General features: G+C 36.7%; 1 protein-coding gene across 7 annotated transcripts in view; it reads left to right on the top strand.

Moving 5' to 3' along the window:
* Positions 1–26,937, top strand: part of mid1 (midline 1) — a 159,237-nt gene that overhangs the window by 120,487 nt on the left and 11,813 nt on the right. For all 7 annotated transcript variants that reach the window (XM_088600102.1, XM_088600126.1, XM_088600134.1 and 4 more), the window contains 3 exons: positions 10,564–10,659; positions 18,519–18,626; positions 24,470–24,618. In XM_088600102.1, coding sequence (XP_088456228.1) covers positions 10,564–10,659; positions 18,519–18,626; positions 24,470–24,618 — 353 coding nt within the window. The remainder of the gene's footprint in view (positions 1–10,563; positions 10,660–18,518; positions 18,627–24,469; positions 24,619–26,937) is intronic.

Raw genomic sequence — 26,937 nt, 5'->3', positions numbered from 1 at the left:
AAGAGAAGGGATAGGGGGTTCACAGGGTTGAGCAAAACAAGACGAAAGGGAGTGTAATGGAGCAGAATGGTTAAGACCAAAGTATGCAAACTAGAGTTTTGAATCGGACACAGGCAGACGGTTGGAGTAATGGTTTAGAAATGAGAAAAGGACGAAAAAATACAGGGCAAGCTGCAAAATTCTGGATAAGGAGTGGAAGGATAGCATTGGCTATCTATATATACAGGAATAATAAAAAAGATGCAGATTTAAAGTACAGTAGGTTGATTCATTTGTCTAGGAGCAAAGCAAGCACTACAGTTTGCAAACGATATAAGAAATACACTCATGTAAAAGTAAAAATGAATTATAAATATGAAACAAAAAACGAACTGCATATATATTCACCTGTTTACTAAAGCCCACCTAAATAGGCTCTGGTGCAACCAAATGACTTTTGAAGTCACATAATTGGTTATATGGAGTATACCTGTTTGCAATTAAGATCGTTCACATTAATGTACATGGTGTTTCTCAAACAGAAGATTAAACAGTCACACTTCAGTGTAGGCTATAGGTTTTTATTTTTTATAGTATTGTTTTACTTCAGCAAAAGATATGTTCATGTAGCTGTTTTGTAGCCTTAAATATTTCATGAAAGGACGGTATTTGTGTGGGCTGAATTTGGTAATCCCCTTGTTGTTGTCAGCTCCCATGAAAATGTAATTAGAACTCTTTATCCCAGTACTGGCGAGGAAAGAGAATTACTTCATAATTACATCACATTAATGTTTCATCATCTGGGACAGATATGTGCTAGTTAGCATTTTGTACCACTTGAGTTCATGGGGAAAAAAGAAAAGGTAGAAGAATATTCCACTTGCACAGATCAGTGTACAATAGCATTCTGTGTTACTGCACAGTTGTTTGTGTTCAACACAGATCAATATGGAAAAAAAACAGTGTTCTTGATCACTGATTTACGTCAAGTGAAATTAATTAGAAGTGACATAGTGCACCATGACATGTACTTCACACAACTGTCAAACATCTCGGCACAACAAGGCCTGTTAGAAATTAGCCTGTTTTCCACAACGTCCTTTTATACTGTAAACTTAAATATGAATAGCTTTTTGAAAAACTTGCGGTGTTATTTACCGGATCTGTAAACAACAGGTCAATCAAGCATGAAAAAATGCAATGAGGCTCTTGAACCTCCCCCATACTGGTCACTTTCAAAACTGACTGTAGTCAAAAAACAATAACAGTCTGACGTTACCTCTGATATAATGAAACACAGGCAGCCTTGTCTTGTTGAGAATATTACTGTAACTTCATCTCAACATGCATCATTAAAATGGTTTTCATTTCTTGATCAAATTCAAATACTGTATCTCCCATGACCTTTGATATCTGGTAGAGCACATTCCAGTGGAGTTAAAAATGAAGTTCACAAGAACAGTAATTATTTTTTTATTATTAAGCTGTGAGGAGTTAAGGAATAAAAATCTAATGGAGATTTGCAGTCGGTAACAACAAAAGCACAGTCTTCACTGTGTGTGTTTTCTCAAGCTCATTTGAGCACACAGTGGCTAACTTTGCATACGGGTTTAATATCTCAGTATCGTCACAGGAAGGTTCCTTATTAATTGTCCTCTTGTCCATTGGACACTGATCTTTGTCTCTAATCTACAGTACATCTCTGTCCTTTAATAAGTGGACTCACACTGTGCAGTCACAGTTATTGAATCTTGTAAAAACCCAAAGCGATGGCTTAAACGTTAAAATAGCCTAAAGTATAATATCAATTTGCTTATTCTCATTGCTCACATTTCCTGACTAAGCTTGATTGTCAGCTAGCAGACATTCTTCATAAAGGCATCTGTTTTCCCCACATCTCTTCCTTTTAGTCATTGTGGTGTTATGCAGAAAACAAGGGTTTTTGAAAGCATAGAAAAGGACCACTTTCTTTCCTGCGATTAAAGAAACAGTCAGAAAGGTCAAATCTGAAGAATCCATCTGTGCCTCAGTTGGAACTAAATGTATAAAATGAATTACAGATTATCTCATTGTGCAGTTAAAGATGTTTCCTTCCATGGGGAGATGTAGCTAAGCGTCTGCCTCCAATATCAGATTCTTGGCAGTCTACTGAAAGGAAGATTGTTTTATTCTTAGTGTGTTTCATTTCCGAGAATTTTCTTTTCACATTATTTTAACTTTCTCCCAGAATGACTAGATAATTTCGAATAACCTAGAAAGCCATGTGGCAAAAATAAGCTTAAGAATGTTACCCATTTTGTTGAATTGTTTTAGTCAATTTGTAGATATTGTGGGCTTCCATATTAAAACAAAAGTGCAAACGCCTTTTTTCATAAACGCCAAGAGCTACAAAACATCATAATGAATGTGACAAAAACGAATTGTTTTTTTCCTCATTTGGTTTTTGTGTTTGTCCATTTTCATGTCATGTAATGTAACGCATGTTCTTCCCTTTCCTTGCTAGAGTGAGATTCGGTTTTTTTACTATCATCCAAATGCAGGTCTCCTTAATTTCTGGTCTGTCCTCTTCTTTCATTTCATATGAGCATCTAGCTAGATCATTTCTGTCCATTCTCTGTAAGTGATAATGCCACTGCAGTTTCAGCTCTGCTACTTATATACTAATGCTCCTTTAGCTCTTTCTGTTAAAAAAAGAAAGAAAGAGAAATTTCTGATAATTTCTGATGATTCATTTGGTCTCGGGGCCCACTCCTGAAAACACCATTTAAATCATGCACACCATAGCGTATTGTAGGTCTTACACATCTTCCAAAAATGATGGAGTTACAAAAGATGTTTTAAGCGTCAAGTATTTATTCAGGACATTCACTACCATTTCCTTCTGTTCTAAACTTTGTAATAATAAAGGTTTTTATTATTAAAGTAGTTTAAGTGAAAAGAAGCCAAGCTTGTCTTTAATACACTTTGTGAAAAAGCTTGAAAAAGGAGAACACTGTAACTCATGGTATACTGTATACTGTACCAGTGCATTAGGAACTCATCCATCACATTTATCAGTCAAATGTTCTTGACACTTTGTCAGGTTTTCCTCATCAGAAACATCATTTCATCATCTCTGTACATCCATAAGCCTAAAAGGGAACTTTTTGTAATGAAAAAAAAAACAGATTAGGATTAATTTGTCTTAAAATTTCATTGGAAGATTGCCATAGAATTGTCAGTTGACATTTCCACAACAGTGTATTTTTTTAATGTGTGTTTAGTAATTGTAATTGTGCAAGGCTATGGTCTTATGTACTGCATATAATATGTTTTAACATATCATATATGGGGTGACAAGATGAAACAATGGTTAATATTTCTGCTTCGACTGCGCTAGGCCCCTGAGTTCAGTTCCTGGGCTGCTAACTGCATGGAGTTTGTATGTTCTCACAGTGTTTGAGTAGGTTTCCTCCGGGTGATCTGGAATCCTAAGCTGGTAGGATAATTAGCTTTATGAAAAATGGCCCTGGTGTGAGCTTTGTGTGTTTGTGTCTGCGTGGTCCAGAAAATATCAGCCTCACGCCTCCCCTGTAACCCTGTATTGGAAAGAAGTTAGAAAATGGGTGGCTGGATATGATATACAATATGCATACATACACGTATGGACTCCACACGTGGTGTTCAGTATTTTTGAGCTGATTGGCAAATGCTTTTATCCAAAACTGATTTATGCATCTGTACCTTTTACTGACAAATTAACAAAGTGTGTTGCTCAAAAATATAAAAGCATTGCTCTAACCAGGATTTGAACACACAACCTACCAGGTACAAATCTTAGCATGCTTACCGTAACTACCCATGACTAAGTGACACTACAAAAATGCATTCTAAAAGCACATAGACTAAAAATTAAGTTCATTTTACACTGAGATCTAGACTACTTTATCACTTTCGAGATGGGAAGAGATCAGAAGTGAAATCTTCAGGAGTCTTTTCATTTTTTCCTGTGCTATTCTAATGCTATTTAATTCAGTGGAAGCACTTCTTCACATGCTGCTTGACATTTAAGAAGTAGATTATGTATTCCTTAAACTCTCACTACAGTAAGAGCTGGGTGATCTCCCAGGAATATAGGAAAACGTGCACATCATTACTTTAAAGCTCTGTGTCTGATTTAGTCCCCAGATTACAACATCCCGCAGATGTTTATTTTCGTCTCACTCGTGTTTGGACAGGCAGAATAATCTTCATATTAGCAGTTTGACAGAACTATGAAGATGTTTAATTTAATTTAATTTAATAATAATTCACAAGCTATTGAGGCGGAGGTAATCTCAGTTTGTAAGAGTATAATGTGTGCTGTTGAAAGGTGACAAGAGTATTGGAATTATGCTTTGTCTGTTATTTTACATAAATGATATAAGATGTGCACTGTTAGGTAAATTTTTCAATTAAGCATATAGACATAGAAACCTATTATATATATATAATTTTCCTAGTACCACCATCCACGGTCTCCTCTATATATTGTAATTGTGTTTTATCTTGTGTATTCTTCTTATTTATTGTTGTTGTCATCCTGTAAAGCGCTTTGAGAAGCCACCTTTAAAGGTGCTATATAAAAGAGTTTATTATTATTATTATTATTATTATTATATATACAGTACACACTGTATAATGCTTCTCTGGGTTCTGCAAAAGTTATGTTGATAATGCAAAAACCAATAACTCCATTGCAAAACTGTTCTGCAGTGAATTAAGCTGAGTGCTACAGAAATAGCATTCATTTTGAAAGGACTATCACAGAAAGGCTTGGGACTTTTTTTTTTAAAGAAGAGGACTATGACAGATGAGATCAGATATTGAGCTCTGCATATACAGTTTAATACTGGGAATAATACACCCACACACAGTGTACACGTTTAGCAGTTCTGTGAAACTAGAATATAATACAGTATAGTTGTGGCCCTTTCATAACATAAATCTGCAGAAGAGTTAATTTAACGGCTATGACTGTGCTTGCACTAGTCAGAAAGTAATAATTTAACACAGTATGCCTCTGCATGAAAGATCAGAATATTTTCTTTCTGTTTCATTCGAGGTCTTCCCTTTTCCATTTCGTTTTCTCTCTTCACAGCTGTCTGTAAATCAACAGCATGAAATTTTGATAAGCTTAACTGAGTATGAAAAAAGGCAGTGAATAAAAGTGTTGTTCAACCGTGGCAAGACAGATCCTGCTTTAAAAGGACCTGGGGACATTTGCCCCTGATGCTTCCCATTCAATGCCAGCATGCGTTTCACGTCTTTCATGATGAATTATTATTATATGCTTAATGATGTGGAATATCTAACATCTACAGCAATAAAAAGACTGCAGATTGTTCTGTAGATTCCATCAATTAATATCCACACTGCAAGTACATTTAAAAAAAAAACTTTTGTATAGTATCTACCATACAAATAGTGAAAATAGCCTTGGTCCTGCATCAGGGGTCCTTTCTGGTGGTTCCTTCTCGTTCAAGGTGAACAGGACCTCTGCCTGTGTTTTTTTTTTTGCGCCTCTAGATCCATATCCAGTTTTAATTTGTCACTCCTTCCCATTGCTTTTCTTCACTGCAGGGATTAGAAAAAGACAAGAAGGTGTTTCTTAGCACATCTCCCTAAGTAAATAAATTTCAACAGTTCTGAATGCATGTTTTTCATTTATTACTCCGGGGTGCCCTAGCAGTGAGATTCTTTGTGTTTGTGTTGCAAACTCTGCACAACTTCGAAGAGAATAGAGCGTTCTGAAGCCACTGGCCTCTTTAGGGACCAACTGACAAATCCATTATGCCGGTAAATAATCGACAGAGCCGGGGGAAAGTGTTTTATTTAAGAGTTATGAGTCACAGGCCTCTCGGCACCTTTAGTTACAGGGTTTGTTTTGCAGGTGTGGTAGGTTTCTCATTGATCCGGATGTTTCTCCTTGAAAGCTGCCTTGAACTAACTAATTTAAGAGAGAAAAGGACACCGTGAAAGCTTCCCATGAAATGCATCTTTGTTTTTGAATATTCTTAATACATTATCTCCTGAAATAAAAAAGCATAGTTTTGTTTTTTATTGAATAATGATGTCGGCACATATATCGAGTGTAAGTCATAATCACCCTATTATTGAGCATTCTTTCCTCATAGTACAGTATTAATATGTATATCTTCAATTTAGTTTATGCTATCACTTTTTCTCAGCATGGGTTATATTCACATTTTAATTAATTTCTGTGAATACTCCGGTTGCAATAAAGCTTCGGCAACCAGAAAAGATTGAGATATTTTATGATTTAGAAAGAACACATTCATTGTGCACATCGCAAAGTGTGCCTTTACTCTGAGCCCATGTTAATTATTAAAAGAAATCTTTCGATCTACAGTCTGCTGTGTAAAGGACATACTGTAAACCATTAAATAGTTCAGGACAGCTGCAACAATAAGGGAAGTTAATACTCCTTCATGATCTGCTTTTTGATCGATTTTAAAATCAGGTATGATTTTGTGCCTGCAATACCTACAATGAAAAAATATGCTGTACTTCAGATTATAACATTGTTATGATATATTCGATTTGACCTATATATTTTCAGATGTCCTCTTACAACCTACTTCCAGAAAATATCAGGAGTCACTGGTGAAATGGATCAGGGATGATGTAACAGATGAAAAATTATTGATTGAGGCAGAGCCCAAGTACAGTAACACCTGAAGCAACTGCTTTTAATATGTTGTTTTTAAGGAAGAATTAATATTCCTTACAAGATGGGAAACAATTTTAAATAAATATAATGGATTCACATCCGCTTGGCTGAATACCAGCACATTGATTGACCAGTGTAGTTGCTGGCTTTTTTAATCTTATTCTAATGTCCCTTAACATAGATCCAACCCATTACTTAATGGGAAAAAAAACATTGTAGTGTTTTTAATAAACGTATATAATATTACTTTTTTCCTGACAGACATTTGCTATGGGAGATGCTTCTAGCGAACCATTAACATAGTAATATAGGTAGCTATACAGTATATTGTTATAATATATTTAAACATTTTTCATGGGGAGTTTCCACTTTTATCATTATCTAACAAGAGCACAGGTTTTTGTTGTGTTTTTTTCTAAATTGAATCTTAGAACAGTCTTCATCAGTTCTGGAATGTAAATTAGAAAATGTAAACCAGATGACTTTCCTTTAATACTTTATGAAGCTGTGCACTAAGCGTTTTGTCTGTTTTCTCTTCAGAGTGCTTTCAAGTCAGATCATTTTGTGGGATGCTTCAAGAGACATAATTGTCTTGTTTACACTAAAATCCATTACACCTTTGATGACCTAAAAAGATGTTCGAAAGTCTTCATGAGATCTGATATATAAGGGGAGAGGGAAAGACTGTTTCTTCATGTCCTTTATGAATAGACACTTGTCCCTTCCTGCATTTACTGTATGTACTGTATACTATTTTTGTAAAGCACAGAAAGGTACTGTAAGTATTAATCCTATATTGTTACTAATGAAAATGGATTAACTAGTCCACAAACGCCTGTAGTGTGATGAGATAGGCAAAAGACAGATTTTAAATTTTCTATTTGTTATACAAAAGATATAATGCAGAAATAGAGTGTGTATAATATGGCACAAGAGGTTTCAGGAGGTTTTTTCCTTTTAACTTGCCTATCATTACTTATTAATACATTTTTTATAAATAATTTCTGAGAAATCCCAAGACTAGAGCAGCATCTAGTTTTATTGTTGCTTTTCCTGAAAGAACAGGCTAGATGTATATTTTAGGAGATTTACAGTTAGGTTTTCCTTTAATAAACTGGATGGAGTTCTACAGTTATTCAATAATTAAAGTCTTATTAACCATTTATACTGGACATGCTATTCATGTTGTGTCTCTGTGGATCAGAAGGTCATGTAGTACATGCTCTATGTAGTACTTAGATTAGTAATACATGCTGTATGCAGTCCTTAGATTAAATATTTATTCCGTTAATATTTGGTTGAATTGTCCCTCTGTCCAGCCAAGATGATAGTTAATTTCTCTATTTCATAAATTCAGTCTGTATATCTCAGTTCCTCATTTTGATGGACAGTTTCAAGCACCAGTCCAAATCAGAAAACATGCACCATTGCTGCAGGTTCTACAAGGATACATGATACATTCATTACTTACAGACTGACCTTTGGTGCCATGAGTTTTTTTACAAAGCATTTGTTTTGGAAAGGGAAGCCTTAGCTCATACAGAATGTATGATTTTACAGCCATTCCAACCAACCCACACACACGCTCACCATAGGCCCTCCAAGAGTGTTTTTCCTTAATCTCCAGATTTACTGTGGCACTAAACGGGGAACCAAAACGTGGAGGAAGCACCTAATTAAGAGTGTCTTGTCTTGCAGAGTCATTAAATGAAGAGCACTATGATATTTTAAGCAAAGGTTTTGCCTTCCAGAATACCGCAGTATATTGCCTGATCTTTTCTATTTGTGGATTACAAAGCTCTCCTTGCTTTCTCAGCCCATGAAGAATCCACATCGTCAAGTTGCTCAGAACATTTTGTACTGTTTAACTGTTCTCAGAGCTTAAGAAGTTGGGAAACTTACTGAGGATTTGATTAACTGATTAACTGTTTTTTACATATGCATTAGTCTTTTAAGTTTTATACAGATAAGGAATCTGCAGATACGTATTGATTTAATTAAATATTCTCTTCACCTTGAGCACATTACTGCCCCTTTGTTAATCTCCATCCTGAATTAATAAGAATAAGAGACAACAGGACATTTTTCCTTCTCAGTTGGTAGTCAGAATCCAAAACCAAATACAGTATAACTTCTATTACACTTTATTCATTTTATTATTCATTATACCCAGCATGCTCACTAACTTATAATTGTATGTATTTTATGTGTACTTTTGGATTTAAAATACATACAATATTGGTCCTGCATTTTAATAAACTACTTGATAAAAGAAAAATACTGATATGGTTTAGATTTTTAATTAACTTAAGAATGTTTAAGATAATGATAAATATTTATTTGTGTCAGTTTATACACCATATGAGTGCATATGTGCAGTATTTTAGTTTTCTTTTGGCATTTGGGCATATCTTTGGTCTTGGAAACCATGTTCTGTTCACATGCAGCCTATTGTAAAGTTGTTCTGTTGAGAGTAGTGATGTGTGAAGGTGCTGGTTTATAAATAAACTGTGACAGACTACACTGTAATCTCAAGCTTTCCAAGAACATCATAAAAGACAACGCGTCACCTCTCTGTTCCTCTTTTAAGTCCGATAAGAACCAGAAAGTTCAGCATTACATAGATGGTGGCCATCAGATTCTAACTCTCTAAGTGTGCAGCCTAGCTTTATTAAAAAGATTTCTCCTTAATTGCATAATTAAATTGCAGGAGAACAGCTTATTTACCTAACTGTTACTAGGAATTCTTTTTCTGCCAACAAAAAGAGGAACCAACTTTTCTCACTCTGGGTCGAGATGAACAAACACCACAGTACGTGTGTTCAGGACCCAGCCTTTAACACACCTCAAAATGTCTGAGTTGCAAAGTCCATACAAACATCAAAAACCCTTAGATCAAAAGACAAGTTATTTCTCCATCTTGCCCTGTTATTTCAAAATAACCTGTTATGTGATCTTTTACTCAAAAATGTGTTTTGCAGTCTTGTAAAAGATTAGAAAAGAAAGCACACTACATGTAAATTGCTAACATTGTCATACGAAATATGCCAGATTAATCTTTTCTTTAAAGAAATTTTCTTTTAGGCATGGATTGTAAATAATCTCTACATTTGTCATGTGCATTTATTTTTTGTCTCACTGATACAGATTATATTTTGTTGGTATTTTGTGCACTCTTCAGAGACCATATTATCTCTTCTCATCTGTATTAAGAGATAATATATAGTACTAAAAGAGAATATCAATGCAATACCATTAGTGGGGTTACCCTCTATGGAGTCTCTTTAAAGAGAGACTCAAAGAGAATCAAAGAGTTAATCTGAATGCAATCCCAACAAAATATGTAGTGGTTCCTTCACGCGATTCGTATTTCACATTGTTACAGTCGGGACATCAGAAAGTTAAAGTCCTTGTTCATCATTTACACTGTTTCCAGGCAGAAAACATATTAGCCGCTATATAAAGGCATAGATAGGTAGACAAGCTGTGTGAGGGCTTGATGCTTAATTGGTTGGTGGAAGATTTATGCATGGTTTGGTTTCCCAAACTAGATCTGTCAGGAAAATTGTAAGCACTTCGGCTGTAAGTGTCTGAGCCCAGCAGCAGTGATGATGTCTGTACCAGAGGACTCTGAGGTTGGTAAATACCGATTGTAATAAAATGTGACAAACTGCACAGTAAAATGAACAGTGGACTAAAACAAAGGGGTTTGTGATACTTTGCTTCTCAAACTGCGGAGATTTGTGTAACTGTATAATCTTATCCTGCACTGTTTTAGAAGTCTGTTTTTTCTCAGTGTTGTGAAAATGAATTCTATTGAAACCCTGTTCGGCTCACAATGGCACCCTTCTTGCCGTCTTTTTCTTCTGCAGCAAGCGTTAGATGCAAACCTCAGCAACCTGATTAAGAGGAACAATGAACTGGAAACTCTAATGAGCAAGCTGATCCAGACATGCCAGCACGTCGAGGTAAGTTCTTCGTTGCTACCAGCAAGGATGCTCTTCAGTGCTCTCAACTTTGTGCAGTGTTTCACTTGTAGCATATATGCTGTTTGAACCTCAGTCTCCACAATGAAGGTTTTGTTTTTGGTTTCTTATACGAGGTAAGAGACCTTCAAGTTTCCCCAGCCTTCAGTTACCGTTGATATAGCAATATAATATAATATCAATGCTTCATTATTTCTCAGAAAACAAAATGCATGGCCAGAGAACTAGATTCCCTTTCTTGGACGAACTCTAATTTTTTAGAGAGAGATATTTGTGCACTTTTTAAAATTGCAGTCTGAGAATCTGGTGCTGCTGTAATCTTTTGTTTTGTTTTAGTATGGAAAACAAATGGTAATTTGTACAGTGAATCCATATCGTGTCAGAGGACCAGTAATATAATTTTTTTTTATTATGATTATTATTATTAACTTGTTGGCACAGCTAGGGAAGGCAAGTCAGGTATTTCCAGCGATTCAAATTCCTGGCTAATGTTTTGGGTCTCTATGGAAATGTGAAGTTAATTTATTAAAGGAAGGGAACAAGAAAGGATGTCTCTGTCACAAGTGCAGGTTTTTGGACTTATTTAATTATTTCCCTAGGTTGCAAATGAGTTGAATGAAGTAATGAATGCTCATCTTTATGAAAGCCTGCGGCTACTTTGAATGGTATATATTGTGTATACCATCCATGTTATATAACAAAACATAAGTATTACTGTGTTATCATACATTATTTCTGTTAATTCCTTCTGACTGTTATGGATTTCATGTTATTATTTTTAATCATGCAAACTATCAATTCAAATCAAATTTATTTTTAAATAGCGCCTTTCACAATAAGGTTGTCCCAAGCAATGCTATATAACACAGCGGTATATCTAAAAAAGTTAGTAAATCTGATCTTTCCAAATGAGTCTTTAAACCCTACTAACCTTTTGTTCATTATATACATTTCTAGACCAATGGGTTCAAAAATCTGCTTATGAAGTATACTGTACAAATTTGTCATCACCCACTTTGAAGTTTCTAATTTGTACTGTATATTGTTTCATACCTTTTAATTTTTTTCACAGTATTTTAAAACTTTTTTTAAACTACCTTTTAGCCATATTTTCATACTAATTCAGAACCTTGATATAAAATGTGCTGTACAATCTATGAAAAAAGCAGGGCGCGTACAAATAGCACGTGTGTTTCACCTGTGGGAATTTTGCTTCACTGCGTGTACACATATTTGCCTGTGTAGGTTTTACAGTGTATTAGTCAAGCAGTGCAGCTGTGTCACATCTGGCTCAATGTTAGTGCCAGATCTATTGATTCAAACTCTTCAAAGGTTGATCATTCTCAACCAGCCCATGTTATATAAATGTTGAAAGAACATTTCACATCCAGAATGGAGTACAGAACACAGAAGTTGTTCTTGGGTTTGAAACTGAACAACATAAGAGAATATCCATTGTGGGGAATATACATACTGTACATTTACAAATGAATAGGACCCTCTGTCATGGTTATTACTGGCAGCTCAAGCATGCAATATGCATTAAGTCTTAATCTTCAGATTAAGACCTTTAGAATATTTATTTAATGCAAGGAGCCAGCTGAAGAAGCAATCTTTCTGTTTGATTTTCTCTTCAGTATTGTAAGCACCAATGGTTATTACTGATGGTTAATATAATTCTTGTTTATATATAAAGAATGGCTTCAGTATGGCAGGATTATGGGGCATCCAAGAGGCTCAGTCTTTCAGGGTTACGAGAGCTCAGGCTAGGGTTATGGTACTCTCTGAATCTGACCAGGATTAGTTAGACAGTGACGTCGGCAAAAGACATGCTTCTCCGCCAATCAGCGCTAACCCTCTTCTATGCCACTGCAGTGCCCAAGTGTGTCATTTTCAGTTTATGGTTATGAATAACAGTAATTAAATTCCCTCAGTATTTAAAAAAAAGTTTGGCAGATGTTTGTCCACAATACCATAGCATAACCTTCAGAGTTCCCGTTCTTTAAAACAGTAAATCTCGTGTTAGATTTAAGTGACCAAAAAAAGTACTCTGAAGTGTTCAAAAATAAGATTTAACCCTTCTGTGTAAATTGCTGAATTCCAGGGGTCTTTTTTTTAATTAACCTTTTTTCTAACAAACATCATGGTTGTACCAGCAGCCAGATCACCCTGCAGCTCTCAGCTGGCTAGCCACTGAAGCTGAGCAGGGTTGAGCCTGGTCAGTACCTGGATGAGAGACCTCCTGGGAAGCTATGGTTGCTGCTGGAAGTGGTGTTAGCGGGGGGGGGGGGCACCCACCCTGTGGTCTGTATAGGTCCTAATATAGTGGCGGAGACACTGTACGGTAGTGGGTGCCATTTTTCGGATAAGACGGTCCTGACTCTCAGTGGTCATTAAAGATCCCCGGGCATTTCTCGATTAGGGAGTTATCCCGGTGTCCGGGCCTAATTTCCCCCCTCATCCTTTATCGTGACCTCCAAATTGTCCCCATGTATGATTGGCTTGCACTTGCCCTGCGATGGACTGGCGCCCTGTCCAGGGTGTACCCTGCCTTGCGCTTGTTGCTTGCCGGGTAGGCTCCAGCTTCCCATGACACCGTATGGTATAAAGTGGTTTGGTAAATGACATGACATCATGGTTACACTAAAGCTTGCAGTCCAGCATCTGTGACATTGTAAACATCAAATGCTGTCACATCACAGCTTCACACAGAATGTGCCATGTTTGCTGTTGATTAATGAGAAATGTAAAACACAATTACAGCACTTTCAAAGAATTTCTCCTTTAAAACAGGATAGACCATTGAAATCTGCAATTGGTTTGCGAAACAACTTGATCATTTAAGGAATACAAAAAGGACATTAGGGCATTTTCTGTAATGAGTATATATTAGGTGCAACTCAGAGGTGCTGCCTTGCATCGCAGGGGCCCCAGCTTCAGTTCCTGGGGTGCAACGTGCATGGAGTTTATATGTTCTCCTTGAGTTCATGTGTGTTTCTTCAGGGTGGTCTGATTTCTTTCCATAGTCCTAAGACTTACGGTACTGGCAGGTTAATTGGCTTCTGGGAAAACTGGCCCTTGGTGTGAGCATGTGCCCGTTTGTGTCCGTGTGTTCCCTGCGATGGACTACCGTCCCTCCCAGGATATATCCTGCCTTGTATCCATTGCCTCACGAAATAGACTGTGCTCTCCTGTGACCTTGTATTGGATAAAGTGGTTACAAATGGATGGATTATAAATTAGAACAGATTTAAAGGCCACATAATCACTATATTGATATTAAACCATACAGTATCCTACCTAGACGTCGAGTCTGATTATTCATTGCTCAGTACAGTTGGATTGAGGTACATTTGCAAAGCTACATAAACATCATCTGTGCAGCCTCCAGACATGCATAGCAGTTGGCGGTGAACCTCAGAATGTCCTGACACGGGCTGACTCTTGCCCAATCAGACATCAAGCACGTGCGTGCTGTAAAAGCCCTGTGGAAACACTTGCAACAACAGGGGACAAAAATGAAGATTGCTTTTATTTATGAAAATGGAATGCCTACATTTAACATATGTGAATATTGCATTATTGCAAATTTAGTGATATCTACTGGTGAACAGATGGAAGACCTATTTACATACTATATATAAATATACAGTATGCATATACAGAGTATTTTACACTTACTCAAGCTACTGTATAGCAAAAACATGAAATCTGGGGTTTAAAATCCCAAGGATGTTTTCACTACACATTTAGGTAGTTCATTAATTTGCACATTCTTACTGTATCTTACAGTACATGCACAAAATGTATTAGTGACTCATTAATAAATCAAATGAATTAAATCAATGAACTTGTGCTTTGAAGACGACACAGGCTTCATCCTCATAGCCCATCTGCATCCTCACGTAAATAAAGAAACCAGAATCTGACGTCAACTCCTTGCCTTCAACAATATGCAATTCAGAAACTACTTTGTATTATACTTGAGGAAAGTTTTGATAGTTATTTATTTTTAATTGTAATTAAAACCTGTATAACAGCAAGGTCTTATAGTATTAAACTGCCAGTTCAGGACACCAATTTGAGCATTAATGTGTCCATCCATCCATTTTCTAATCGTTTTATCCAAGACAGGGTCACTGGAGCCAGAGCCTATCCCATCAAAGGAGTAGCTCAAGGCAGGATACACCCTAGATGGGACACCAGTCCTTTGCAGGGCACACAAAGACACAGATACACACACTCACACCAGGAACAATTTCACAGAAGGCATTAATCTACCAGTATGTCTATGGACTGTGGGAAGAAACTGGAGCACCCAGAGGAAGTCCATGCAGACACGAGGATAATATACAAACTCCACACAGAGTGCAACCCAGTAATTTTATCTAGGCCCCCAACATTGTAAGGTGGCAATGTTACCCACTGTTTGCACTGTGTCTCCCATCTTAAGGAGTTGTGTATCTAATATTTAATCGATTTATTAACTTTTAATTATGGTGGGAATATTTAGTATTTACTTTCCTTAAGAAAATGCAATATTGCCACCTTCTAGTCTCCTACAAGACTAACAGTTCCCTCTATTGTACTGTAGTCCTTTAATGCTCTTCCTGCATATAGACTTCATAACATGCTTAACTGCCCATGCAAATATTACTAATGAAAGAGGAATTGAATATGGTATAACTGGAACTAGACAGCAAATGGAAAACACAACAATAATAACAAGAATAACTTTTTATTCATAAAGCACCTTTCCAAACCCAAGGGCACTATACACAATGATAAAAAAACAATAAAAAGTAAATCAAAGTAAAAAACACAACACATTTAAAGTCCAGTTATAATTGGCAAAAGCTTGTTGGGCTATACAATAGACGAACTTGTATATTTAGCTCATGATCATTAATAAAACAGTAAATTAAGACAGTGAAATTAACTCTGTCATCTGTATCAGTGGTGATTAGCAAAATGCTCATTTTCACATGCTCAATGGTTCCACCTATTGAGTCCTGTTTCTCTTACTTTTCCATTCTTCTGCATGTGCATTAATTTAGTGCTCAAGTGCTTTAAAAGCAGCAGCACGTTTATTTTTGCAAGGCTATAATTCCCTTCTTTTGAACGGCTGTGCCCTTTTAACACTGGCTGGATACTGTTGTTAATAATCAGCTCTGTGTGCTTTTGTAAATATAAACTGATATAATATTACAGTACATTTCCTGCTTGTGAAGCAAGGTATTCTTTAGTATTTTCAGCAAATATAGGTAAGGAATTAATTATACATTCCACATTATTTCAAGAGGTGGACAGAAAAGAAATGGAATAACATGGGATTTGGGCTTGAGAGGTGCCACTCAGTGCATACAAATTCTGAGTGGAATCAGAATAATGGAATAAGTGAGACTTTGACCCTTGCATGTTGCCTGCTGGGCTGTAGCATGCTAGGCAGTGCCTTTCCATGGTATGTCCTAAATACCAGTACATCAGGGAACCTTTTTTTATTTGAAACTGCAAAGCCATTGTGCTTTCTGTTGCTGCCACACTTGCTGTGGACTGTGCTTGGTGAGGGATATGTATAAAAGCCATCAACACCTGTCCCCTCCATTATTGCCCTCGTTTTTCTGCTTTTTGTGTTGCAAGCTTTGCGCTTTGTGTTGGTTCGCTTTCATTTGTTACACACTTTTAATATGCTTTTGTTGGTTTTCCTGTAAAGAACAGAGTGCGTGTTATATTCACGGGTGGCTAGAAATGCAAAGTGTTGCTTGGCTGTTGAAAGAAACTTTCCCCGGGGCTTGTCCTCCTGGATTCCTCAGCTTTGCGCGTGTTTCAGAAGGCATGCAGTCTCAGTGACCCCACAGCCTTGTTCGTAGATTTGAGTTTACCCCTGGCATCCTGAGAAGAGTCCAGCTCCTCTCCACAAGCCTGGTGCTACAGTATAAGCACCATATAAAGCAAGGATCATGTTTTATTTAATGACACAACAGTAAAATGCTCATTTTTGGGAAACTTAAATTATACCTTCTTGGTTTTCTTGGCATAATTCAAGCTGTCTCGCCTCCATGCTGCCAAGCCAGCATGTACTTCCTGAACACATTTGCTTTCCTGCTGTGACATTTCTTACTGCTGTCAGTTCCTGGAATGGAATGTGAGTTTCAGTCCCTTTGATAGCTGTCTGGTTTCCTGATGTAAGGAAACTCACCTTGATACTGTGGCAACAAACTCTTCTCCTGCAAACAACTCAAAGATAAAGACAGTGCTGTTTCACCTCGTGATTGTCCATTATTTGATTATTTTTTAACTGTATGTTAGGTAGGGTAGCAAAAAAGAACATGACTAAAGTACTTAAAGATTTTTCATTTTGAGCTGTTGCTGACCTTCCACTAAAGGCAAATGTTGCTGTTTAGAGCAACAATAATAAAACTCTTGATTGAAGAAAGGTTAATAGCATGTTTATATTTTTTGCCTGAATTTTGTACATTTGTTCAGTACAGTGAAGCCTTTTACAATAAATGTCAAGTTTAGCCTGGTTCACTGTGTCATGCTGCAATATTTAAGCAGTGGGACTTTGCATTTTAAGTATTTTTCTCTCTTTTGTCAATTCTAGTGCTATTTTATTGGGTTTTATACAATCTAGAGAAAAAATGCTTACATAGCCCTGAGGAAACCCAGTCTTATGCGCCTAATAGTCCTGGACGCAATAAATGATTTATGTTTTATTAGGCTTCATGAAATATTAACAATAATTGTTGTTTTGATAATTTCTCTTTATATTCGCTAACGTAAAAAATGTAGCCATCGGGCAGTGCTAATAAATGCAGAGAACTTCTGCGTCACTTCTGAATTTTGTTTTCACACAGATGATAAAAGACAGCTGCATGAACAATACTTGGTGATAATAGCGCAGTCTTGTTATGTGACAAATATCATTCCTCAGGCTTGCTCATGTTAATATTCTGCCTTGGAAAATCTTTGTCAGCAATTATTAAAGTAGAAAAAGGAGCAGCTGCCTTAAACAATGACTGCTTTTGGGATCCTGTGAGAAAATCCTGATTGCTTTTCTGGGGACCAATTAGTTGTTGCGAACAGACTATAATGAATTGAATGACTCTCTTGTTCGTAACTACAGTACACTCTACGCAGTGTTGAGTAGGTCACTCTTGTGAGTGACCATTGCACTCCAGATTCATTAGGGCCCAACTAAAACAATCCAGTCTTTCATGCTTTGCTCACAGTTTTCACAGGTTTTGTTAAAATTAAATACTGACAGGCATACAGCATCTGAGACCAGAAAAGCCAAAGACTGATAGTATTTAAATAAAGCATTCCAGTATGTGAACATTTTTCCTGGGTATGCCTCACATGTTTTGGAAATAATTGAAAACTGAAATATTTGTCTTCCTGTTGCTGTTTGTCCAACCTTGACGTTTTACAGACCTTTCTCTGTGTTATTTAAGCCTTTTTTAAGATTATATAATAAAGACTCTTGCATGAGAAATGCTGATGCCTAGACTGAACTAGCAGGTCTGGTTTTTGTTTCTTCAGATTATTTGTAATGACTTTTTTTCGTCAGAGGAATCTTTAAAAACTGCACATTCATAAATCTGGAGTATATTTTAATTCTTAATATCACGCCGTGCCGGGCATGGTAAGTACAATAAATAGATAGTAACCTCCTCTAACATCTTTTTTTCCTTCACCTCAGGATGTGTCTGGACTGCAGGTGTGTCATCCTGGATACGTTTTTAAAGATGCCTTGATTATACTGTACCTTCAGAGCCACCTCCTCTTAGGGGAACAGTCTCATTTCTCCTCACAGCTGTCTTCTCTCTTTGTCCTATCAGGTGAATGCAGCCAGACAAGAGAACAAGCTGATGGAGGAGTGTGACCTCTTGATTGAAATTATTCAGCAGAGGCGACAAATTATTGGAACAAAAATCAAGGAAGGCAAGGTAAAAAAAAGGATTGTGCTATCAAATTAAAAAATCTCCAAACATTTTTTGAGAAAAGTTTCAGTATTTGCAGATCACTGCCTTTAAGAGCTCTGTTTGGAAAGATGCATGGGGGATTAACATTACCTCTCAGGCCTACCGTCATTGGCCTTATAATTGACACTTTTACCTATACAGTATGTCCTCACAATCCCTTTAGTCAATGAAGCTTCATTGTCCCTTGTTTGTTGAAGCTATTCATGAAGTTTTCTTTGTGGGGTAAGATGGAAAGGAACTTGTAAAGAAACAGACTGTCATCAATATAAGTTTATCAATGATCATCAAGATGGAGAATTGAACTGCACATGGCAATAGTTTGGCTAATATTTGACTGTGTTCTGATTAATTTCTTCAGTTCCTCTTATAAACGCAACATTGGGACTGTTGAGAAGCTGTTTATGGTTTATTAGTTGCATTTCCAGAGGACATAAACTTCTTCCAACCCAGGTTCCCAGTTTCAAATCAATATTCCCTACTTTTACCATTCTTTATTTTTACTCAGTGACTATAGGCACATCCCTCTCACCTTTGCCAAAATGGCTGATAATGCAGTATGATCCCACGGAAGAGAAAATCCATGACTTATCTACAGCAAGACCATTCATAATAAATTAGTGTCCCATGATCTAATTTTTTAAAAGTCACCGGACCCTTTTATTAGATACACAATGTTAACATTTGAATTGTAGAAGTCGATTTTCAACCAACATTGGAATGCTACACATTGCACACATAAGGATGCCTGCTGTTCTGATTAGACTGGTCAAACAGACCCATGACCTGTGGGCGGGTATGTTCATATCTTCCTGGAGTTGTTTTTGTCTGATGCCCTGAGGTGATTAAAGTTTTGTTTTTAGCCACCCTGACACAGGAAAGTCAACGTAACACAAGGGAGCTTTGTAGGGTAGAATTGAGTTTGTAGGTACAGATTCTTATGAGGAAGTAAACAAGTCTATCCTAAAACTTATCCAAAAGTAAACCATTTACACACTTCATCACATTTTCACAGGTAATGTCGGAACTTCTGTTTAACAGCTTGAATGAAATGTTTTCCTTGAAAAATGAACAAAAAATAAGAGGCACCAAGATAATGAAACAGGCATTCTTTTGAGACATGCAGGATTCAGATTAAGTTTTTTTTTTATTTTCTATTTCCATCCAAGGTGAGCTTGTTTAACAAAATCACTGAGCAATCTGACACAGAATAGTCAGAGATGAGAGGAAAGTTTTCCCCCGACACAAGTGAAGTTTTGCTCCTGGCCGCTCTCTGGAGCCTGTGTCTAAACATGCCCTGTGCATAGCTTGCAAGTTATTTCACAAATTAACTGTATGTATACTTATTCTTAAAGATTATGTCTTATGTCTATTCAAGTTTTAGAATTTTTTAATGGACACCATTCATTTTGAGAAACCATGTTTTAATGATTAAATGAACTTTAATCTAGATACCTTTTATTATTTTGCTTTTAAATAACCCTTTAACCTGCAGTTTTGTCTTTGTTCTCTGGAATGCCATTAGGAATCTGTTCCCCTGACACTCTGTAGGGCAGGAAGGGTATGAACTGTTGTAGGTTTATTGATTTTTGACAAAGAGAATGCTCTTGAGCTTAGGAACAGGCCAGTGTTACAAGGTGAAAATTTTCCACTTGAATTAACTTACAGCATGATGGCAATTTTTAGTCTCCGTGGCTTCAAAAACACGGAGTGCAGACAGGGTAGCATGCTGCAAGATCTTTCTGTAATTTCCATTTTTCTAATTGTGAAACTTGTACAAAAACTGTTTTTTTGCCCTCAATTTTTAGGATTGTTTTTTTGACAGTGCTATTTTCTTTGTTATCTTTTGTTTCTGTGGCACTTTCCCTTTCTTTAATTTTTTGCTAGAAAGCAACTAGTTATAAAATGTGCTACATACATTTGCCTTACACTGACAACTCTTGTTTTACTAAAATGTTTAATTGCTGAATTCGTTTTCATCTGTATTCATACTTTATTCAAGCAGGTTATGTATCACTGTTAATTGTGCTACAAAATGTGGACCATTGTGCACAGCAGGCAAGTTAAGAGTAACTGGGAGAACAGAACGCCAAAAAAACAAGAATTAATTTACTCACTGTAAAGATCGTTTGGATAAGTGAAATGAAATGAGCTCTAAAGCAGACAGATTTTCTTTACAGTTTCCTGGTGTCCCACAGGAAAATGGGAGGTGTATAACATGTCCTAAACATTAGTGATTATCCCTAGTAGCCACACACATAAATGGAATGAATACTGTGCAGATGTACAGTTGTACTGTGTTACAATATATGAAGTGCTTAATCTTTATTTCTAAAGAACATTCTGTCTGCAATTAAATGACGTTGTTGAACTGAAAGTGACAGGCATATGTACTAAATAAGCCAATTCCATTACTTCAAATAAAGCACTAAACTTTTCTATTTCTTTAATGTCAGATATCATTTTCTCTTCACCTATCGTGTGTACCATGATGGTTCTTTAGTTACTTATGGATCTATTCATTTGTCATCAGCTTTCAACTTACATCATTTTATAGTTTGCCTGCAAGTCTGAGTAAAATATCTAAGCTCCTTCTCTTTCTTTTCAGTGTCTTAAATTGATCTGATGTTAGTTAATCCGTCCTCGCATCTAAAATGCTTCCAGTCGAAGTCAATGAAAGTTATGCATTTTTGAACATCGCTTCTAGTTTTGCAAAACTGTTTGTCTTAAAATCTGCTTGTAAGCCGAGAACAGTGATGCGCTGTCTGACTTCCTACTACTGAAACAGCTTTCATGTGGGATGATATGTTTTCTACATGCATAATAGTACAACTCTTTTAAACCTGGTCCCAGCAGTAGCTTCCTGGCTTTCACACAATGAACCGCAGACTACCTTTTTTGCCTTTCATAGCCACAACAAATCTTTTAACCGTTGGTCTGAAATCCCTTTATTTACATTATTTACAGTTTGGAACTAGAATTAACTGGGTTGAAAAATTTTCAGCTTCCTCATTCATTTTTTATTTTGTCCCAGGACAATGTATGTTTTACTTCAAAGGCGTTCAGAGGTCTTTAGTTACACAATACACATTTATGAAACACTTGTCTTACAGACAGCCTAGGGTCCTGAATGCACATGACCGTATTTTTATTATACAAAAATAGTCAGACTTTTACAGTACATAATTTTCAGCTGCTACATGCTGTGTGTATCTTTACAATTAAAGCTATAATTTAAAAAAATCTAATTTTCTATTAAACTGTCCTTTACAGGAGAGTGGTACAGATACATACATGTATATCTGGAGTGAAGTCTATATGACTACTCAGTGGGAAAGCAGTGTAATTGCCCTCAAGTGCTCAGAGACTATGATAGTACAAGAGGTGTGTTATCACACTGCTTCACTCTGTACCTAATTCAATTACATGGAAACGAAATGTGCCTTCAGAAGAAAGTTTTTTGAATTTACGTAATTCAGTGAAATATGCTGAATTCCCATAGAAACTGCTTCATGCAAAACAAAATGTCCTGTGTTTTCTTTTTCTGAAGCAGACTAGTTTGTCTTTCAGCTTTATCGTTAGGAGGGGAGTTATTCTTTATTACCTTGACATTCATCAAAATGCAACGTTTACTGAGGTTCTGATTTAACAACGTGATCTGTCTCTAGCAGTTTGCACATAAAAAAAGTGCTGATCTTGAAGACTTGGGATAGGGTTTAGTGCCATCATCCTCTGTTCAGGCAAACACACAGCTGCAGTCCTTTCATTTAAGGAGAAGCTCCTTTGTTCTCAATTGGTATGAGGTGCCATTTATGCTTTTTATTTTTTGTTGATTAGAGATTAACACTGTTTCCTGAGTTCACACCTACAGTACCTGAGGTTGAATTGTCCCTTCAAGCTCTTCTAACAGATGAGCCTTCCTTCCTAATTTTGTGTCAAGGCAAAAGCAGGCCTGTTCATAAAGGAAAGGCTAGAATATGTGTGGTGCAGGATTGGTACCTGTGGGAATTAGTGTTGAATTACTGTGTTGGCTTGTTGGAAAATACATTTTGAGCACTCTGCACTGTGCAAATCCCTGCATTGTTCAAAGGAAGCTCTTTGCACAGTGCCCATAAGCAGCTGAAACAACAAATTATACATGGAAGTGCTAAAGTGAAACAATACACTGGTATTTGTTTTTGTTTTAGAGAGAATTGTCTGGGCATGATGGTCCTAACTATGGTGTCATACATTATTATGTGTTTGAAAGAGGTCATGGAATGAAAGGGGGAGAGAAGAATGTTTGAAATGCCCTCTGAAGGGGACATTATAATTATGTTTCTGCTTCTTTTGTTTCTTTTGGCTTGCAGTCCATCTATATATGGACTTAAACTTTCCTGTTTATTATTTCTCATTGATCTACCATCAGGCTCTGTCACTGAAGTTCACTACGGTTGAATAAATTCAGCATCCTAGACCTGACAGCCTCTAACATGCTGACTTAAAAAACAGCCTTGATTTTAGGATTACAAAATAAAATTCATAACAGTTTACACAAGTAATGACAAATATGGCATGCATGTTTTCTGATTTTTAAACATAAACTTTGTCTGCTTTCAGCTTGGCCACAAAAGAAGGACATGTTGTGCATCCTGAATTTGAACTTGTGTGCGCCAGCAAAACGTAACTGTTTTGTATAGTTATCAGCTTGTTGATGCACGTTGGTTGCTAGGGAGTTGTTCATTTTAATAATACATTTGTTGATTGTTATGGGCAACCTCTTAAAGTTTAAAGATGTAAATATCATAACAACCATGTCATGAACAATTTCAGCACTATTTCCTGAACAACTGCTATTCTTAAAACAAGGAGAGATGCAAGCAAAATCTGCAACACCTCTTGATCTTTCATTCAGTTTTTTCCCTGTGTTCCAGTAATGTACATACAGTATAAATCTCTCCCACACATGTTACATTAATTGACTGTGGATTGTTATGGCATTTCTGTCTCTTTTTTTAACGTCATCAAAATATTGTAATCTCAAGGGTGCAATTAGTACTTTATTTGGATATTGTGTATATTATGCTTAACCAAAGCTGACATGGAAAAGGTTTATGCCTTGAATGCATATTCTCTTCCAGATGCTTGAATAAGAGTTTAGGAAATATTTTTGTGAGGGAGGAAGGGTTTCATTCATTTGTAAATCTGATATCTGGTTACCAGCTTGTAACAGTGTTTCTAATAAAATGAAAAAGGCTATGCCTTTTGAGCCAGAATGTCTGCCCAGACCGAATGTTTACATGCTAACGGAAATGCATTTGTAAATAAGATTTTAAGATCAAAGCTTAAAATGGTCTCATCTGAAGGCCTCAAGAATTGATTTGGTATTTCTTAAAATGTTATTCAGTAAACTTTGGGACAATATACAAAAGCTGGCCTCAAACAAAGGAGGTAAAATCTAGAATTCCGGGAAATCATCCCTGAAGTTCACAGTTCGAATGGCCATAGTTAGAATCGGAAAAAATAAATGTTTCTTTTCAGAATCAAACACAGTGAACCTTTCAGTGGCCGTTCCTCACAGTTTTACCATGTGACAGTATGTGAATTATTTACATTTTTATAACTCCTTGGAATCCAGCTGGGCTCTGTGGTATTTAAATGTGTTTTTGCCCCTGTATTTGCTTGCTTCGCTATGAAACAAAGTCATTCATTATTGCTGCGTAGAAAGTCCCTCAAGAAATGACAGAGAGGCTTTTGCGGTGGGAGATGTAGCTCTATTGAACAATTCACATTTTTCTGTTTCTCTTTATTTTCCTTTCCTGTCTTAAAAGGTGGTGAGGCTGCGGAAACTGGCCCAGCAAGTCGCCAACTGCAAGCAATGCATAGAGAGATCCTCATCTCTCATCACCCAGGCTGAGCACACCCTCAAGGAGAGCGATCATGCTCGTTTCCTTCAAACAGCAAAAAACATCTCCGAGAGGTAAAATACAGGCCGGTGTCTTATTACATAATAATAATAAGCTTTATTTTATATAGCGCCTTTAAAGGTGGCTTCTCAAAGCGCTTTACAAGATGACAACAACAATTGATAAGAAGAATACATAAGATAAAACACAATTACAATATACAGAGGAGACATAGATGGTGGCACTAAGAAAAGCAGAGGGGTGAAGAATGGAACCAGATAAGTAAAGGCTTTTCTGAAGAAGAGGGTTTTGAGTCTGGATTTGAAGGAGTTTAGAGAAGGTGACTCTCTGACATCCTTGGGGAGAGAGTTCCAGAGCTTGGGGGCATAACAGGAGAAGGCCCTGTCACCCGTACAATGTAGACGGCCTTGGGGGACAGATAGGAGACCAGAATTAGAAGAGTGAAGGTTGCGAGGTGGGGAGTAGGGCAATAATAGTTCAGACAGGTACTGAAGTGCCAACCCATGCAGAGCCTTCTTCTGCTATGAGTCTTCTTCCTAGTAGTCAGTACAGCACCTCTGGTAAAAGCTCAAATTAAGTTGGTGAAATTCAGCACACACAAAGGGAAATATTTTTTTTTTAATTTAGAGAGCAGTTCTCTAAAAATGCATTTTGTGTTTCCACAAAAAGAATGCATGTTTGTAAGAATCTGTTACATAAGAACTCAACATGGCTGCATACTGTAGCTTGTCCCAAACTCCCACAATCCTGTACTTAGTTTTTTAATGTACAGTACCTCGTACCTGTTACCTTGCAGTTTTGCACTGTGGTTCATGTTTTACTGTTCATTCAGAATAAATCCATCAGATTGACTTTTTTAGTGTCTTTGAGGATTGTGGATACTTGTATCAGGTCCCCTTGTAATATTCTCTGTTCAAGACTAAAAAGGTTCTTTCAACCTGTCAGTGTAGATCATTCCCTTAAGCCCTGGAATGTATCTGGTTACTCTTCTCTGGACAGATTCTAGAACAGCAAAATCTTTTCTTTAATATGAGCAAAAAATTGCACACAATATTCTAAATGAGGCCTTACTAGCAAATTATAATGGCCATATTTGTGGCAAACAGCAGTCTTTTCATACCATGGTCACAGGGTAAGTCATTGATGTGAAATCTGAAAAAGAAACAGGTCAGTTTTCTGCAACATTACTTCCGCTTCCAAATTTTAAGCTTGAAGAGTTACGCTTCTCTTTTTTTAGCAACACGAAATAAAAAATATTGAGTTAAAAAAATCCTGGGCCAGAAAGATATCATACTTTAGACAACATAGTATGTGAAAATATTTATCGAACATACCTCACCAGTTATGCTGCCCAAAGAATTAGTAGTCTTTGAGATGTACAATTCTACAGTTTAATAATTGGACCATGACAATTTCATCAATAGTACGTGTACATTGATTTCAGTGTATTTAAGTATTATAGATGCCTAAACTCTGAGCAAATATTTAAGAATTCAATCTTTTTTCAAAGGAATTAATGAAGACCATTTCCCTAAAATATACTATTTCAGAGAAGGATACACTTTCCAATAAACCTCAGAATTATGCATTGTATTGGATAGACAAGAAAACATGGAATTATTGTTGTTTTGAGTTTCTCTCCTAGCAATAAAAATATGCTTTACCGCCCAGGGGAGATAAAATAGCTTTTAGATTTGTACCTCCATTCATTTTGCAACACATTGGCATTGATGATAAAAACAAAACCATATGTGACACCAGATGTGATTTTCTAGGGTCTATGACAAATAAAAAGCTGCAAGTCACTATGACAGTACCAAAGAGAACATCAAATCTTTCTCTTGTTCCATAAAACCTACAAACTATTAAGGAGAATTAAGCAATATAGCTAAAACTGTGGCCTATAAACGAAAATTTTGTCAGTACCAATCTGTGAACGTGGACAGAAATGTAGGTATTCCATCTATTTTCTACCCACTTTTTCCAGTACAGGGTCCAGGGGCAACCGGAGCCTAACCTGCCAAGCAAAGGGCACAAGGCAGAATACAGTCTTGGTGGAACACACGAACACACACACTCACACTAGGACCACGTTTTCCAGAAGCCTAACCTATCAGTAACCTATACCCTATCAGTATGTCTTTGGACTGCAGAAGGCAAACAGAGCACCCAGAGGAAACCCACTTGGAACACAGGGAGAGCATAAAACCTAAAAACAGATAGCGTCCCAGGTCTCGACTTGAGCCCATGGCGCAGAAATGTACTGTGGGTATTCTCCGACCAAGTTCCAGTCCTCCTAACACGGGAAATGATTAAAATAGTTTTATCTAGTGAGTTACCAAAGAAAATGTTCAACCCACTGCCCCCTATTG

This window comes from Lepisosteus platostomus, chromosome 2 (genome assembly GCF_059453375.1).
Source record: "Lepisosteus platostomus isolate fLepPlt1 chromosome 2, fLepPlt1.hap1, whole genome shotgun sequence".
NCBI classification, from domain to species: Eukaryota; Metazoa; Chordata; class Actinopteri; order Semionotiformes; family Lepisosteidae; genus Lepisosteus; species Lepisosteus platostomus.
Note: the sequence above shows the minus strand (reverse complement) of the source record. Positions and strands in the feature narration are given on the sequence as shown.